At 53.6% G+C, this 17,363-nt stretch overlaps 1 protein-coding gene across 9 annotated transcripts in view; it reads right to left on the bottom strand.

The window, feature by feature from the left end:
• The window catches only part of Agap1 (ArfGAP with GTPase domain, ankyrin repeat and PH domain 1), a 483,149-nt gene that overhangs the window by 341,647 nt on the left and 124,139 nt on the right, over positions 1-17,363 (bottom strand). Inside the window, exon 1 of one of the 9 annotated variants that reach the window (XR_015450541.1) lies at positions 11,361-12,310. The exons of 4 other annotated variants lie outside the window; for them this stretch is intronic. Coding sequence is in view for 4 of the 5 variants with exons in the window: in XM_021247284.2 (XP_021102943.2) it covers positions 11,361-12,270 (910 nt within the window). In the remaining variant the exon portion in view is untranslated. Of the gene's footprint in view, positions 1-11,360; positions 12,319-17,363 lie in introns of those variants that run through there. 4 more of the 9 variants (XM_021247284.2, XM_087209304.1, XM_087209305.1 and 1 more) reach the window with 4 other exon arrangements.

Below are 17,363 nucleotides of genomic sequence, written 5' to 3'. Positions count from 1 at the left end.
CCTAGAAGCGACGGCCCAGTAGCCAGGCAGATGGCACTAAACACAGATGCTGGTGGGCAGGAAGGTCCCCTGCACCCAGAAACTGGGAGCCAGCTGGGCAGACTCTTCCCTGGGCACTGTCCAGGCCTTGACTCCAGAACTGGGGTGGGGACAAGAATCTTGGGAATGCCCAGCACACCCCCACCTAAGCACTCTGAGAGCCCAAACGTGGAGCCTAATTGGAGAAGAGTCGGTGGCGAGCAATTTCCAAGAAGCTTTCTGGAGAACCTAAAATAGCAGCCCGAGTCTGCCAAGCCCTCAGGCCAGACCTGGAGTGTTTGTTCTGCTACATTTAGAACTCCGAAAATAAAACCATTGATTTCAACTTCTCAAAACCAATAGTACAAGACTTGAGAAAAATAACGAAACACAAAGGAGAAATAACAACTCCACTCAGAAATAGGGGAAAAGCAACAAAAATCTAAGACCAGGGCACCCGCAGACAGGAGTCTTCCAGGGCTGGGAGGCCCGCACCTCTCCCAGGTGAGCACACGCCAGCCACAGTAGTGTAGTGCCAGCCACAGCACCTAGGGCAGCTCCGAACTTCAGCTCAGACCTGGCTCAGACCTGGCTCAGGCCTTTCCTCTGGGGCTGGGGAGGCCTGGGTGACTGCCTCATGGAAGAGCTAAAATTAGCCATGCTGTCTGACTCAGGCATCACTTTTACTCCATGTTAAAAGCTGAATCTAAAAGCTTCAAATGCACTCAGGCATGGGGGCATACACTGTGGCCTTAGCACCCTGGGAGGCTGAGGCAGGAGGACGGAAAGCTGAGGCCCAGCCTCGGCCACTCCGTGACTTGGTGAGGCCCTGTCTGGAAATAAAGGTATAAAAAAGCCCTGAAGATGCAGCTCAGTGCAAAGGCCCTGGGCTCGATCTCCAGCACCATAAAAATACAATGAAAGTTTTGAAGGCATATCAAGTGCTCCTATTTGGGCTCTCCTTCCATGCAAGAGGACTTCACCTGCAGAGCTTCCCTGCCTGGCTCACAGATGCAGCGCTGTGTTTACACACACCACTCTGCCCGCCTGCTTCTGTCTGGTCCGAAACCTTCTCCTCTGCATCTCTCCAGAAACTCATCAGCCCACTGACTCAGGCTCACTGAGGAAGGTGCTCCACCCCGCACGGAGCTTCTCAGCCCAGGAAGGACTGTGCAGGGCTGTGTGGACGCCATAGCTCCACACACTTCAGCGCCAGGGAAGACAGGGCTTCCCAGGCGTAGTGGGCCGTGCACACGCCGCAGGCAGAGCCCTGGTGCCCCTGCCTGACAGGGAGCGGGCCTCTCCTTAATCTCCCCATACACAGGCACACCTGTGCACCTCTGCAGATGGCGTGGTAACCCACTAACCTATGGGATAATGATCAGTGCACTGGGCCGCTGCTAGAACTGACACACTGACCTCGGACAGGGCTTCCAACACGCCAGGCCCAGTCACCACCACAGAGCCATGGCTGCTGCCACGTGAGTGTGTCATGTGACACAGCACCAAAGCCAGACTAAAAATGGGCGCCTTAAATGTCCTCACAGGCACGGTGTGGCGGCAGGAGGACCAGACTGAGGAGCAGGATGAGGCGCCCAGGCCTGGGTCTGCCATTGGCCACCACTCCCCCAGCTGTCCCCAAGGATTCCAAGGCTCCGTCCTTTGTGCAGAAGGAATGGACAGCAGTTTCTCCTCTGCAGCGGCTGTGCCCTGTCCAAGTCCCAGTGGGCACATTCAATGTCACATCAGTCGGAAGACACCCAACTCCCACTTTCCCACTCACACGGAAACAAAAAACTACGAGTGACAGCTTCAAGCAGGGGCACGGCTGTTCTGGAAGCAGCTTGCACTTGCAGGGGTCGTGGTCAGGGCCCCCAGAGAGGCAGAAAGCTCAGGCAAGAGCGGGGCCACAGTGGGAGGAGGAGACAGGAACAGCGGCAAGCAGAACTATCCCCACACAGACGGGCTCACGAGCAAACACACAGGACCTCAAAGCTCAGAAGCCAAGTGACAGGCTGGCACCTAAAGTAGTGATCCTCCCACCAGGCACAGGCCAGGATGAGTGAGGAAAGGCTCGGCCTGATTGCCCAAGGTCAGAAACAGATGATAAAAGTCCCAGAAGCATTCTCCCACCAGAGCCCCAACTCCCTGGAAAGCCTGCCCTCCCTCGAAAGAGATGTGCAATGACCTAAATCATTCAGCCCTTCGTGTCTGCCAGCATCTCAAAATAAACCTCTGGCTGAGTGCTGAGAATGAGCTAACTGATCTGAATGAAGAGGGCATCTCTGATGACAGGAGAAGCTGGCAGGCCTTGCAGACTCCAGCCCCCAGAACGCTCTGCCTTATCATATAATGAACTTGGGCTTCACAACTTACTAGATTAAATTGATACATCCAAGAAACGCACCTAACATGGACTTTACACTAGTATCTGAGTGACCTTTTCATGATTCACTGGGCATTATACGCACAAATCGAATCATCACCCCACAGGTGCGGCTCACACAAGTGCAAAATCAAGTTTTGAAGGCCTGCATGAGGGGAGAAATTCCTAGATTCAAAATGTACAGGTTCACACTGGCCACCTAGAAATGGGAAAAATGAAGCTGTTCTACCTAAGAGCTTTGTCTCTTTCCAAGGGATTAGTATCAATCTTTGTCTTTAAAGAAAAGGAAATGCCACCGAAGTCCCCTGCAGTGTGGAAAACTAACTGCCTTAAGGAAGTACGTCTGTAACTTTTCTGCTAAGAATAACGTGGCCTTCTGAGCTGGGGTTCAGCCCTTCCCTGGACACAGGAGGACACTGAGGCCGTGAGAGGCTGTGTCAGCTCCACCCACCCTATCTCCAAACTGCAGACCGACCAGCAGTCTCGAAGGGAATGAAGTCCACCAGAATCAGAATGAGGAGGGCTAGGGTAGAGAGGGGAGAGACAGTGGGGAAGATGGAGATCAAGCTGCTTTCCTTGGAACTAGAACTCAGAAGTAGAATCTGCATCTGCTGGTCCTCGTGACCAAGCCCACACTCAAGCATACTACTTCGTCCATGACATCAAACAGGTGACAGAATGTCTATTCTGGGAAGCAAAGCAAGGTTACAGTATCGAAGCTTTGCCTGATAAACACCTGAGCAAAACCCACCATGGAGCCGCACCTGCCAAGGCAGAGGATCTTGGCTCCACTGCCCACCTGACCTTCTGCTCACCTCAGACAGCAGCTCTTCCTTCCTGCCTGGCCCCAGCCCAGCAGGAGCTGTCGGTGTCCGTGGCAACTTGGAAACTTCTGCTGTAACAGATCGAAACATCTCTAAATTCTGGAAAAGAGCTCTGGTGCTAAATCATTGTATTTTTCCAATAAAAAAGAGCAAGTGGTACTACCAGAATGTATGCCTGGTCACTTTTTCCAGAACAAAAACAAGATGCTCAAGTGTCCTCGACTGTCCAGATTCAAACTCCGGATTCCCTACCATCCTCACTACTGTCCTGTTCTTTGAGGGCACAGGGGAGCACTGTAGCCCCTTCTGGGGGCCACTGGAAACCAGAGGAAAACCACAAAAAGGACATCTGGGGTGATCAGGGGCCTCATGTTTTCCCATGGGAATCAGCAGGAGGCATTTTGGGCATCTAAGGGACAGCCACACAAGAGGGGTTAACAGGGCTCAGTGTGACCCAAAGGGATGAGAACCTCATCCTGCTGGGCATCTGAAATGAGGGAAGTACTGAAGAACATCAGATGGATGGATGGATGGATGGACAGATGGACGAAGGACATTCTCAGGCAAGACAGGCAATGGCCAAACATAACCAGGAGGGGGACTGTGATTTTTTCTTAGTGACTTTTTGTTAGGCAAAGACAGGCCCTCTCCCAAGGCACATGCTCCCCAGAGATGGGCAAAGGGGGATCCTGACATCAGGGCTCTACAACCAGCCCACCCAGTCTCAGCAAAACTGCAGGCTGCAGACCCAGCTCTCCAGGCTCTGGGGCCTCTGAAGGTTCCAGCCAGCAGAAACTGAGCAGCCAATGTGCCAGAAAGCAACACAGAGAAGCTGTAAGAGGTTCTGAAGGCCATGCTTGGCTGTCACCCACCACCTGCATGCCAAAAGGGCAGTGGATCAGGGCAGAGAGGGGTCTCACTGCCTGGCCCCAGCCCAGAAGCCCTGAGCCCAGAAGCGCTGCCCCTGATGCAGGGCAGGTGGGAGCAGAGCAATCCCCCAGCTCCTTCGGTGGGCGTGTGGAACTCTGAGTCTCAGCTCCACCTGTAGAAGTGAACAGGTGCAAAAGGCAGGCTCGGAGGGGACTGGGCAGAAGCACAGTGAAAAGAAATTCTAGACAAACATAACTTCCTTTATGTTTGGGACAGAGGACCGAGTATAAACATCATCAAAGTCCCAGGTCCTGGGAGGACTCTAGAAAATCGGGTCAACTCCCGAGAACAAACCCTGCAGCCCTCCCAAGTTCCCTGACGCCTGTGTGCCTGTGGAGACCCCAGTAACTGAGTCCTGGCCACGCATGAAGGTGGCCTCCTCCAGAGCGCGAAGCTGAGCTTCTCACAGTGTCTTCCTAGTTCTGAGTCAACACCCTTCTCGGTTTCCCTAATCTGTGGCCACTACTGTGCTCCATTCACATCTGCGTCTCCAATACTGGGGGAAGCCTCCATGTTCCTAGTCTTCTCTTCCAAATTACAGATGCTCAGTCTTCAGCGATTCTGCCTTTTCCAGTCCTGCACCAACAGATCAGGAAAGCAGAGCTGACACCCACATGTAAATTCCAGACAGCGGACTCAGGAAAGCCTGGGGTCTGGTTTGGGAACTGAAATAACCAGAAGAATGAGCTATGCAAGTGTTCTAGAGCTGCCTGGTACCAGACGAGGAGGAGCCAGCACCCACACCTGTTTCTGAAGCAGCAGGAAACCGAGGTAGAGTACCTTTGTCCCACTTCCTCCCCCTACCAGGGATCGAACTCAGAACCCTGCACTTGCCAGGCAGGCATAGCACCACTGAGCTGAATCCTCAGCCCTGTTTGCTTTTTAATAGCTCACTGGAGCACAAAGGCAAACTAGATAAATATCCCTCCCCCCTCCCCCAACAGAGTAAGTGGCATCTGAGTAGTGACACTCTGATGGGAGGACTCGGGATGGCAGGGGCTGCACCAGAAAGGCTGGTGGCATTGTTTAGAGTCAATTCTCAAGTGTCTGACAGTCAGCAGACCAGCTCCAAGAAGCCCTTGCGATGCCAGGCACAGAGGGCACGCGGGAACACAAGATTCTCTTTGACAACCGTCTCCAACATGGACTTCCCTTCAAATACACGTGTACCCCTGGCCCCCGAGGGCAGTCCCCTGAGTAAAGGAGGTCTTGGTGTTGACCAATATGACAGGTAAAATGTGGCACCTAGGAGTCACCCCAGAGGCGAATTCAGCACTTCTTTGTGATCCCCAACAAAGGACAGTGTAGCCAAGCAACCCTGCTTCCGCCTCTTCTCTCACCGACAGAATGGGCCCCAGAAAATTATCCCCATTTGCCAGAGAACCCAAAAGGGTCCTTTTTCCAAAGCTCTCCCTGGCATGCCCTGGCACTGAGGGGCAAGGGAGCATTCCCATGTCCCGGGCCAGCACGGCTTACTTTGGGCTAAGTTTTCTGAGTGTTTCCTTAGATCTATGAGTGATGAGAGGATTGAAAACCTAGGGAAAATGTAAGCAGCAAGAGAATACAAGAAAACAAGGGCAGGGCCCATCTCTGACCTAAAACCAGCCACACGGATAGACAGATGTGCACCAACCACTTTTCAATGCAAGGCACATCTGTATTAATGTCTTAAGTAAATCAGCAGGAGACAGGGAGCTAACTCGGTGGGTCCCTGCACGCACTGACTACATAAGGAGCAGGATTCGAGGGCGGCCGCCCACAAAGAAGGAAAACATCAGTACCTCAGCAGGCTCCAATTTAGGCCGGACAAAACCTCCTGGAGTACCACACCGGTCACGTCACAGGCAGATGGTCTTTCTCTCAAAATAATGAGAAGACAAATAACCTCCCCTCTTTTCGCTAAGCTGCCGACCTTAATACCAGTTCTGTTCTTAATCACCCGGCGATACCAACTCCAGCTGTACCTCCTCCATCTCAATCATGCGGTTACCTTCAACAAAGAAAACATTTTCCCTTGTTGTCCGTATTTTACTCATCATGGCATGTTAAGTTAATACAATCCTTTCAAATCATTACAGAAAGAAATAATATTGCAAGGCCCTGGCTTGTATCCCTGGCACTGCTTTGAAGCCACAGAGGAGGGGAGAGGAAGGAGGGGGGAGGACAGGGGAGGGGAAGGGGGGGAGGAGCCATCTCTGCCTGTAGGAAAATTCTTATCAGAAACAAAAATCTCATGCTAAAAATTTGAAAAAAAAAAGACTGTACAAACAGTAACGTCCTTTTATGCTTGGTGTTGGTACTGGTCACACAGATCTGGGGACAGGCATGACTAGAGAAATCTCAGCTGTCTTGCTGACACAGTCCTCGCTCCACCAGGTGAACTGCCCACCCTGCAAGGTGCAGCTCCATTTCCCTCTCTGTAAGGGCCCCACCAACGCCTTCGCCCATTCATCTTGTGTGCCCTCACTCACTCATCAGTTCCTCCTATCAAGAGTCCACGTGCCACACAGTGCCTTCACTCTGTGGCAGAAAGCAGGATTCGAGGCTCTGTGCCCAGGAGGGGTGGGCTAGGGGACAGGCGAAGGAGGTGACCACTGCACACCAAGTCTCTAGTGGGGAGCACTGTGCAGGGAGCAGCCACACCGTCCCTTAAGGACCCTGTGGAGGTGATTCACCAGAACGCCTTGATCTCCCCCAGCAATTCGCTGCTGATCTCTGGAGACAGGAACCATGCTTTCCTTAGCTCTAGGGCCCTGCTGCCTGGTAACTGCAGAAGCAGCTCAATACAGGTTTGAGCATATGTCAGAAAAATGAGAGAAGTGGGCCAGACAGCTAGCTCAGTGGCACCATGCCTGCCTCCCAAGCACAAGGTCCTGAGTTCTATCCCTGGTATCGCCAAAAAAAAAAAAAAAGAAAAAGGAGACAACTAAAATTTTTTAAAATACCACCAATGCATGCAAACAAAGGGTATCTGTTAACTGAATAACCAGTTTACTGCAACAGGTCTGTGTTGAAAGGGAAACCTCTGTAACAGGTGCATTTTTGACTATTCCCTTGGTGGCAGGATACCCCAGCCCAGGCTGTGACAAGGATAGATGCTAGCAGGTGACCTATGCTGAACCTGGGCTCCAACTTGGGGATGGACACATCTTGTTCCTCATACCCCAGGCCAGCTGCCGTCGCCTGAGAGCAATTCAATCCTTACAACAAAAATGATGGCAGCTTTTCAACTACTATTTGGACCCTTTATAGAAAAGCAACTAACTATGAACTTTCCCTTTAGTAACAAAACTGAGAATGTATGCAACCAGCTCAAAATGTTTCAATGAAGAACACTGAATAACATAGTTTCATTATAAACCCAGAAGTGATGAGTCAAGCTTAAAACAATGTATCAAGTTATAATTTAAATTTCACTTAGTTCATTCTCTTCTCCACTGAAGGTTTTGTTGGGGGTTTTTGGTTTGTTTGCTTTACACTGTAACAGTCCTGGCCCTACAGTAATTGAGTGACACAAATCAAGGGAATCAGAAATTACAGAACAAAGCCACTGATAAAATGGCCCGTCAAAAATCGGTTGTAAATTACTAAAAGGCTAACCTCAGCCAGAGCCATCAATGAATCACTTTATTGCTGTAATCAATCCTCCCAGACAGCAAAAGAACACCCTTAAGACAGCTCTGGGATGGTGGCTGGCTCCCAGGAGCCGGTCAGATGGGACGGCATTCTCTGGGATGCAGGGAGCATGCGTTTGAGACTGACATGCTACAGTGTAATGGATCATTTATCATTTCTTCTTTACACCTTTGTCAACAGAATCTACCCTAATTCACGTGTATCAGGTAACAGGAAGCTGTCCTCAATTGAACACAGGGTCCTTCTGAAATGTTTGCTGGCATTTGAAAGCTCCAAGCTGTGCTGGGGTGGACTCTGGAACTTGGGGAGGCACCTGTCACACATGAGCGGGGACAACAGGAGAACAGGGAAAAGCCTGCACAGAGGAGCAAAACAGGATTAGAACGAACAAGGGAATGGTCCCACGAAGGTAGATGCTTCCTCCCATTCACCCTAAATGCCTCAGGAATACAGGAAATGAAACCATGTGCCCTTTAAAGTGAGACTCTAGCCATTAGTTCTCCTGATGAGACAGACACCTTATTAAGACAGAGCACTTGGCTGGGCAGGGTGGCCCATGAGAGAGAGGCAGAGAGATAGCAACAGAGCACTTAATTCCAAGAAGCCAGTAAGACTACTTAATGTGACAGTCTTTACTTTTTTTTTTTGGTACCAGGGATCAAACTCTGTTCCTTCTGCTTGTGAGGCAGGCGGTGAAACCACTGAGCTAGATCCCCAACCCCAATGTGATAGTCTTTAAAGTTACTTTTTCTATGACCACCTTCAAAAGTTAACAGCTATGTATCTGGGGGGGTGGTATTGGGAATCGAACTCGGGACCTTGTGCTTGTGAGGCAGGAGGTGGAACCACTGAGCTAAATCCCCGGCCCCAGCTATGTACTTTTTTTTTTTTTTTTTTTGAGAAACACAAAGATTTAAACCAAAGGAAAATATGCCGTGGGTGATGTCACCTCTCATTTCCTTTACATTTTCATGAACTACAAACCTTAAAACAGTATGGCCAAGACTTAAAAGGCAGCCAGGGGACAGCCCTCCTGATGCTATCATGTTCCAGATCTACAGTACCTTACCTGCAATTATGAACCCAAAAAGGTCTGAGAGTGGAACATTTCTTCATAGATGTTTGAGTGACAAAAACAGACGTGAACTGACATGAGGCTTTGCTGCAAAATACCATGTGATGGGAGAGGGGGCTAGGTGGCCTCACAGATGGTGTTCCGTAACACACACTGTTTTATTTTCCTAAACCCAAAATGTCTAAGCCTGCAAACCCGCTCAGCCCCTTCAAAGCACGCACAGGGAAATCTGCAGGGGGCCTTGCACCTAAATTCACCTAAATTCTGAATACTCTGTTATAGGAAACAAATGTATAAAAACTGGAGAAATCTAATAAAATGAGAAGCTCTGAAAGCTGTGGGTAGTGCAAATTTTGCCTGTAACCGGCACATACATCATTGCTGGCCTCACCAAAAGGGTTCACATTATTTTTGCCAAAAGCAAAGATTTTTACCCAGGTGAACAGTGCAACTTTCTAAAAAATAAAATGATTATCTAGAGCTTTAAATGAGGGCCTAGAGAGCTCTCAGCGTGGGTGCTGTCACCTAGCTCATTAAAGCACTGTTTTTCTGCACAGCCCACAGATGCCAGCCATGCTGTTATGTCTCAAACCAACATAATTCCATCCTAAGATCTGCCCACAAAGGACAAATAAACTGAGCATTACTGTAATTATTACTATTATTAACTTATACTGCCCTATGGGGAAAAATTCCAACACACTTCACACCCTTACTATTGCAAATCTACTGTCCCAAAAGGAAACACCAAAACCTCAATGCTTTTCACTTCTATACCTGACGGCGTATGTTCGCTCTAAATCAGGTCTATGCATCTTCCTCCCCCCTTCCCACCAAGCAAGACAGGTACTGTCTGGAACCCAGGCAGCTAATTACTATTCTCTATGAAGTCCACGAGAAGGTAAGTCTGCTATTAGAGGGAGAGCTGGGCCCTTCCGACTTCAACTTCCTGTAAACACAAATGACAGCAAAACTCCACGCTAGCCAGCGCTTCCCAACACAGGACCCCATGCCATTTTCTAATGTTTTAAGGGGACGTAAGGAGGGAAGGGATAAGGGCTGGGATCGAACTCCCCCCTTCCCAAGGTCAACACACCAAAGCACCTTAAAGCAAGATGTGTGTGGCAAATGGAAGCAACCAGCCTCACCACAGGAACCTCATATGCTAATCCTCTCTAATGAAGCCCTCAGAGGTGAGCCCCACTCCACACCCAGCTGCTTAGTTTCAAGCATCCTCTACTCCCTCCTGAGAACATCCAATGACTATAAGAACATGACCATTTGGCCTGCAGTTTGCCTTGATATTTAAGCAAGGGCAGCACTTCTTTTGCCAGGTTGATTTTTCATATGAACCCAGGATCAGTCAGTTAACTTGTGAAGTCCACTTGGGAGGAGGAAAGCTCTCTCCAGGGCTGGCTGTATAACAGGTGAAATCAGCTAGCCAAAGCCCACAACCCACTACCTTCAGCTACTTGGCAATCAGGTTAAAGGTAAGATTAAGGATTTTCCTGTGCATGCAGTACACCTGCCAGTGGGTACAACAGCTTTTAGGCATTCTACCTCCCCTCCCAGGAGTAAAGGGGAGGCATCTGATCTCCCTCAGGCCCCAGCCTTTTTCCTTTAAAGCATACACAGGTGGGGTCTATTTTGCAGTTTCTGGAGCTTCTGAGCCACAAATGCTACAACAAGGTTAACTGACTTCTACAGAAGGCTACTACCATCCCCGCCTCCAGAACCTCTGCTGCAGGACCCCTACAAGACAAGAGAAAACTGAGGTTTCAAAACAGGCTTCGGAGCTGAGGCTTTCCTGCCAGTTGGCCAGCGCACATCCCCCAGGAAACAGAATCCTATTCCAGACTTGCCTTCCCCCATCGAGCTCCCACTCCCTAGCGCTGTGGAGAGGGGACTTGAATCCCTGCCCCTCTGTACCCCTCATCCTCAGCTGTGAACCGGCTTCACCACCAGCTCTATAGGTGGGAACACCAGATCACCCAGGACACAGTACTCCCACATAGGAGGGCCCACGGGCGAGACGCAACGGGAGGGGAGGGGCAACCCCAGAGGCACGCCGGCTTCTCCCGGCCAGAGCTGCAACTGTGCGTGTGGCCTGGGCGCGATCCACAGGGCTCGCGGTGGCAGGCAGGCACGCAGCGGCGCGCTCCCAGCCTGCTAATGGAGGCAGCTGAGCCAGCACCTACTGGGGACCTGCAGCGCTCTGGCAAGGGATCTTTCCCGCCAAGCTCACCAAGGCCGAGGCGACAGACCCGGAAAGGCAGGAGCACACAAAGCCAGGGCAGGGCCAGGCTGCTGCAATACTGCTGGCCAAGTCCGCAGTACTGGAGTTCACATCCGGCGCGGCCACAGGCGGGCCAGCTGCTGACCTGGGCGCACAGGTCCCGGAGCGCACTGCCCAGTCCCAGCGTGCACCGCGGGCCAGGCTGCTGGGGCGCCGGGCCGGCTCCCCCACTCCCCTCTCCGCCCCGGAGCCCACCTCTGCGCGGGGACCCGTCGATGCTCTCGGCGCTGGACGAGTGAGCGTCGGCCGGGACCCGCCGCAGGCTGAAGTAGCCGCGCGTCCGCGGGGCGCCCCTCCGCGGGGAGGCCGCGCCGTCCCTGCGCGCGAAGATGCCACTGAAGAAGCGCAGCAGCCGGTGCTCCGAGGCCGCGGCCCGCGCACGCTCCAGCCGCTGCAGGTCGCTGTTGTCCAGAGTGCGGTTCTTGCTCTTGCTACGCTCCCAGCGCTCCAGCTCCGAGAGCGCGTCGTTCTTGCTGAGCATCTCGCCCACGTCCAAGGTGTTGCGCTTCTCCGAAGGGGGCTGCAAGGCGGCTGCGGCGGCCTCAGGGCGCGCCTCCGGCTCCTCGCTGGGCGCCCAGGCCAGGCTCTCCGAGCTGCTGCGGTGCCTGCCGCCGTCCGGGCCGGGGCTCTGTGGCGCCTCGGGCGCGCTCCAGTGCCTGAAGCTGAGGCTCCGCCGCAGGGTCTGGGCCCGCGCCGCCTCCACCTCCGGGCTGCAGGGCGCGGGCGAGTTACGCCCCTCCAGGGCCAGGGGGCTGCGGGCCACGTCCGCAGGCTCTGGGCCGCGCGCGCACGGCCGGAGGCGCCCGAGCTCCAGCTGCCCGGTGCTACGGGCGCGGAAAGTGCGCACGTCCCAGGCTTGGGCCGGGGCACCCTCCGCGTTCTCCTCGGCCTCCTCCAGCAGCCGCTCGGGCGCGTCCGGGGAGCGCGAGGGCCGGGGCCCCCGGGCAGGGCGCGGGTCGGGCCCGTCGGAGCTCGGCGCCGCCAGCTGCTCCTTCCGGACCATGGTCACTGAGATGCGGTAGACAGTCTTCCTGGGTGGCGCCCCGCGGGGCATCGCGTCCGCGGGTGGCGAGGCGGGCTCCCCGCCGCCGTCCAGCAGGTACATGCTTCCCGGGGAGCGGAGAGGGGCGCTCAGGCTGCGGAGAAGGCGGCCCTGGGGCGCGCCCGCCCGTGCGCTGCGCCGCCCGTGTGCCGGGGTCGGGGCCCGGGGAGCCGAGCCATGGGCCGGGGGCGCGCGGCGCTCAGACGCGGGGACGGCCTCGCCGGCAGGTGCTGTCGCAACGCGCGGGGCCCGAGGCGGGCGGCGGCGCCCGCAGCTTCATTGTCTGCGGCGCGGGCCCCGTGCGCATCGCCGAGGGTTTTCGGCACAGCCCCACGGCCCCGCAGCCTCCGTCACTCCCTAGGCTTGGGCCGCGCGGGCAGCAGCGCCGGCCGCGGTCCAGGGGCGGGCGGAGGTTTAAAATGGAAATGCGCGCCGGGGCGGGGCGGGCGACGAGCAGCGACCGGGGGCCGCGCGCCCAGCCCCGCCGGAGTCCCGGGAGCGCGGCGGCAGCGGAGGCGAGCGCGGCAGGCCCAAGCGCCGGGGTGGATCGCGGCCGCGCGGACCGGAGCCGCCGGGGCTGCCAGCCTGCTCTGGCTAAAGCCACTCACACACTCCAGGGCTTGGGTGGCAAAATCTCACTTGCTGCAGGCTTAAGGAACTTCTCCTAACCATGCAGCTGGGCAGAAGCTGGCACTCACACTTGTTTAAAAACCAAGCCTTCTTTGGTACCTGCTACCTTCCCCACCTTTACATAGGAGCAAGTGTGCTCTGGGAAGAGAACAAAGAGCAGGACAGTGGCTCCCGTGGACGGACCAGTGTCTCAGAAAGGGTCATTCTCCCCCTGTTCGGGGAGACTTCCCGAGGGGTGACAACAGGCAGGAGAATTCAGAGGGAACCAGCAGGCTCGCTGCCCGGCCAGCCTGTCCTCTCTGGCCCCCAGAGGCCGGCCTTCAGCATCACCAGACTTCTGGGTTGCGATCAGCCCGTCGGCGCTCCCGCTGGCCTGACACAGGCGTACTGCTTCAGACTCCGCTTGTGTCAAAGTTCCAGGTGGAAAAGTCCACGTCCACTGATCAAATCGGATGGTCTAGAAATGCCAGCGACTGGTGTCAGAGGAGACTCGCTGATTGTGGGCACACACAGTCAGGTGCCACTTTTCCCTACCCGAATCTTCTAACGAACATTTTGTGGATTTCTACTGGGTTCAAAGCACTGATGGTGACATAAGGATGAATCAGATGAGGTCTTGTACAAACAAGGTGCAGTCGTAGAAAATCTAGATTTTTTCAGCCTTGGTGTGAAATTGTATTTTCAGGTTTAATGAGATAAATGAGAAAGACTAGTAGGTGATTCACTGTTTTTTTATTTCCTAAATGTACTGGGAAACACATCAAACCACTGTGAGCAGCCTCTACCTTGACAATAAGTTTCCACCACCACAGTCCACTCTCCTGGACTCTGGAGGTGAACTCTGAAAGGTGAAGCTGCCAGGCAGACCCAGGTCAACTTCTGCATTTCAGTAGAGCAGCCCTCTTTAATAACCCCAAGAATACCAGCTTCTGGAGTGGGAGCTGGGCAGGAAGCATCTTTCAGGACCCCATTTCTAAAGCCCATGCGGTGGGGGTGCCAAGCTCAGGTGGACACTTCCCCCAAGGCTGAGAGTGGAACCTGGAGCTCTGGGGTCTCGGTGCCCAGGCCCACTCCCGCAGCAATGCCATTTCTTTGGTCCTAGCAAGCATTAGCATTCTGCTCTGTGGATAATGAAGAGCAGAACAAACATGAATATTAGCAGACTGGACACTAACCCAAAGCACACTCTGTCCTACGTTACCCAGAAGCCGTCTTAGTGAGTTTTCATTTATGTATTCTTGTTTCTATGGGTCATCTGACTACTGCAATGCTACCCAGTGACAGGACAGGGTCTCTGCCTTCCAAGCATTCACAAGTCGGCTCGAACCGACTCCGTTAAGACTTGGTAGAAGTCTCAACGTTACACTGCAGTGCCCTTTGGGCCACGGGGTGGAAGCTGAGAACCAGGAGCTCAGCCCTGTGGACGGAGAGACTGCTGTACAGGGCAACAGTCAGCAGAAGCCAGGGCTCCTCACTTAGCTGAGGGCTTGGTCCCACCACTGAGGAGACAGTGCAACTTTCAGATATGGAGATGAACTTTAAAATGAAAGCATCTGCTCCATCAGTAAGATGAATAAATATATTGTGCTTGCTTCCAGAGCTATTCATAAACCCCAAAGGGGAAACATTAAATCTCATTCCATTAGAGCTCCAATACAGGGCTATTAATGTCACCCAGTTCCTGTACCTTGTCTTAAATCCACACCAGGTTTTGTGCTTTGCCATACTAGGATGCAGGCTGCAGAGTAGAAGAATCCATTTGATCTACCTTAGATGACACTGAATCTTCCAGGCAGCCTCCTTCACCCAGTCAGTGTATTCAATCGCTTTCAGCACTTTCTGCCCCAGAAGGAAGTGCTGATTGTCCACTCAGTCATGAGGGCTCCATGCCTGCCCCAACAATGAGGGCTGAAAACCCCAGTGGCAGAGAATTGCCTCTCCCTACCACCCCAGACATGAGCTCTCCCAATATGATATGCAGAGCACTTGCTCCAGCCTGCAATGCACTGGAAATCTAAATCCCCTCTCCCAAAGCCCAAAGGGCCACCATACCACGCATATTCTCCTGGCTTTCTGCTTTACTTTCCTGCGGCTCTCTAAACTGATCCCCCAGGACAACATTCCTTTACTTTTCCATGCGGTGCAGCACATCACCATTCTGGCTTTGCAGTGAAAGGTGTGCAGATGATCTCAGGCTACATCCACGGCAAAGGTAGTGGTCTCGAGCTCCTCGCAGCAGGGACTTCTACTGCAGGGGGAAGGAGGGGAAGGTCCAAGACAGCCTGACATATCTCCCCCCTGCCTTCCTGCAGCAGCTGGCTTCTCTCCCAGGTCCAAGTTTACGAGCTCCTTTGGCCACCCTATAAACATCCTCCCTGTGAATATTATTATTTCACAAGCGTTAGGAGAGCTGATAAGCCTTATTTAAAGGAAACCTCCGGTAGTCTGCAGCAGAGCCATCTGCTTCGCAAGCTGACTTTCCAAATAACACAACTTGACAGCTAGTAATCATGTTCTCAGCCTCTCTGCAGAACAGGGTCTGCTGGCGGCAGCAGCCAGCCAACCAGGGGGGCTCTTACCCCGGCCTCAGCACGCACACACCAGGGCCAACAGGGAAGTTCTGCTCAGTGGGGGCTCCAACTGCTACCTTCCACAGCTACCTTCCACTACCTTCCACGGCTGGGGATCAGGCAGACACATGCACCTAACACTTTGCTATTTCACCTTTCAGCATGAGTCTCAAATCATGTGGTAAGGTGGCAGCGGTTTCTAGGACTCATCACTGCACTCTGCCTCTACAGACCGACAACTCTGGGTGTTGTCCCCAACCGGGGACACTGTATTCAAACTCTTCAGGGTCCCCAATTTCCTCACGGTATAAGGGGAAGGTGAAAAGTGCAACAGTCAAAGAGGTCCCAACGCTGGTCTGCCAGCCTTCGAGGAAGGACAAGTACGTGCTGGCCTTCAGGTGGGGACCCTCCCTGACCCAGGAGGAAAAGGAGTCCCTGGAGGTCCTCTGGGTGCCTGCATCCTCACACTGTTCCTCAAGGACCAACCACAAAAGCCACCTCTGCCAAGGGGGCTAGGGCAACTGTGTGACTTCAATACCATCAGGGGCACTAACTGTAAGAGGGGCTCCTCAATGTCACCCCAAGGACAGAAACATCACATTTCACATTTAACAAGGGGGAACAGAACAGGACAGAGCCCGTTTCTCAAACCCCAATTTGGCTTGACTCCAGAAGAAAAGGTATCCCCAGCCCACTTCTGGCCAGGGGCATCTGCGGACCTGGAAGGGGTGGCTGGCTTCGTACCCATGTGGATGGAAAGGGCAGAGGCCAGGTGGAGGCGTCCTGAGTCCAGCTCAGTGTCCTGCCCTCCTAGGGCTCCTCCAGGGTGACACATGAGTACCACAGGGGGGTGGACAGCAGCAAACGCACCTGTGTGGGGCCAAGGGCAGGGTGCTCCCACCAGAGAGGGGGCACAGGAGCGTCAGGCACCCCTGCAGGTGGTGCACTTCAAGGGTTCTGCAGGAGCACACCTGCATTTACTGTCTGTGCTGCCTGCCAGGTAACTGGCTGTGTGGGACATCTCCATGCCCAGTGCTGTGCAGAAAGCAGGGAGACAGGGCGTGTGTGTGTGTGTGTGTGTGTGTGAGCACGTGTGTGCGCGAGTGTGTCTGGAGTTGCCACATGTCATAAATACCAACACCAGAAGGAAGGGTTTCAGGTGGCAAGAAAAAAGCAGATAACAGAAAGGCAGAAAATGACTATGTACAGCTGAAGCAATCAAGGCTTCAAAAGAGAGGTGGTCTGGAACCTTCACCCAGGGTAGGGGTCTCACCCTCAGACGCTGGGCACTGCTGACCTGGCCTGTTCCGTTCACCGTAGGACATCCTGGGTGCTGCAGGATGAGGGCCACCGTCCCCGGCCTCCTCACGGTATGCCAGTAGGTCTCTCCCCAGGCTGCTGGCCAAAACTGTCCCCAGACACTGCCAACTGTCCTGAGGGGGCAAAACTGCCACAGGGAGTGAACCACTGCTGCAAGAGCACAGGCCAGATACAATCAAGTGACATGTTCCAACCTTTACTTTTCCGTTTTTTTAAAAAAATTCAACCATTCCTTCTCGTCTCTGCATATATTAGCGGAAAGCTCCAGAAGGTCTCTATAAAAAGAGGAGAGACTATTTCCAGTAATGCTTCCCAAAATAGGAAGAAGAGTGGCAAGTTATAGATGTGGCTGCCCATGAGCCCCCATCCTAAGATAAGCAAGACATCATGGGCATGATTAAAATGCTGGAACGGTTAAAAGATAAAAGGCCCACATCTAAGCAGTGCTGTGCGGGGTCGCTGAGAAGTCGCCCTAAGGAAGGACTGCGAAGGCACCAGCCAGGAGCTAGGAGGGAGGACAGTGACAAGCCCGGAGACCATGCTGCCTTCCACGCCCCCCCCAACCCCCTGTGCCTGGGAAGCATTAAGTGACAGGAAGAGACCCCATTTGCTCGGCATCAGCAGTGGGGGGCTCAG

The sequence above is a fragment of the Heterocephalus glaber genome, unplaced genomic scaffold (assembly GCF_053883595.1).
Source record: "Heterocephalus glaber isolate CG9 unplaced genomic scaffold, H.glaber_assembly_v1.0 deba00001004, whole genome shotgun sequence".
NCBI classification, from domain to species: Eukaryota; Metazoa; Chordata; class Mammalia; order Rodentia; family Bathyergidae; genus Heterocephalus; species Heterocephalus glaber.
Note: the sequence above shows the minus strand (reverse complement) of the source record. Positions and strands in the feature narration are given on the sequence as shown.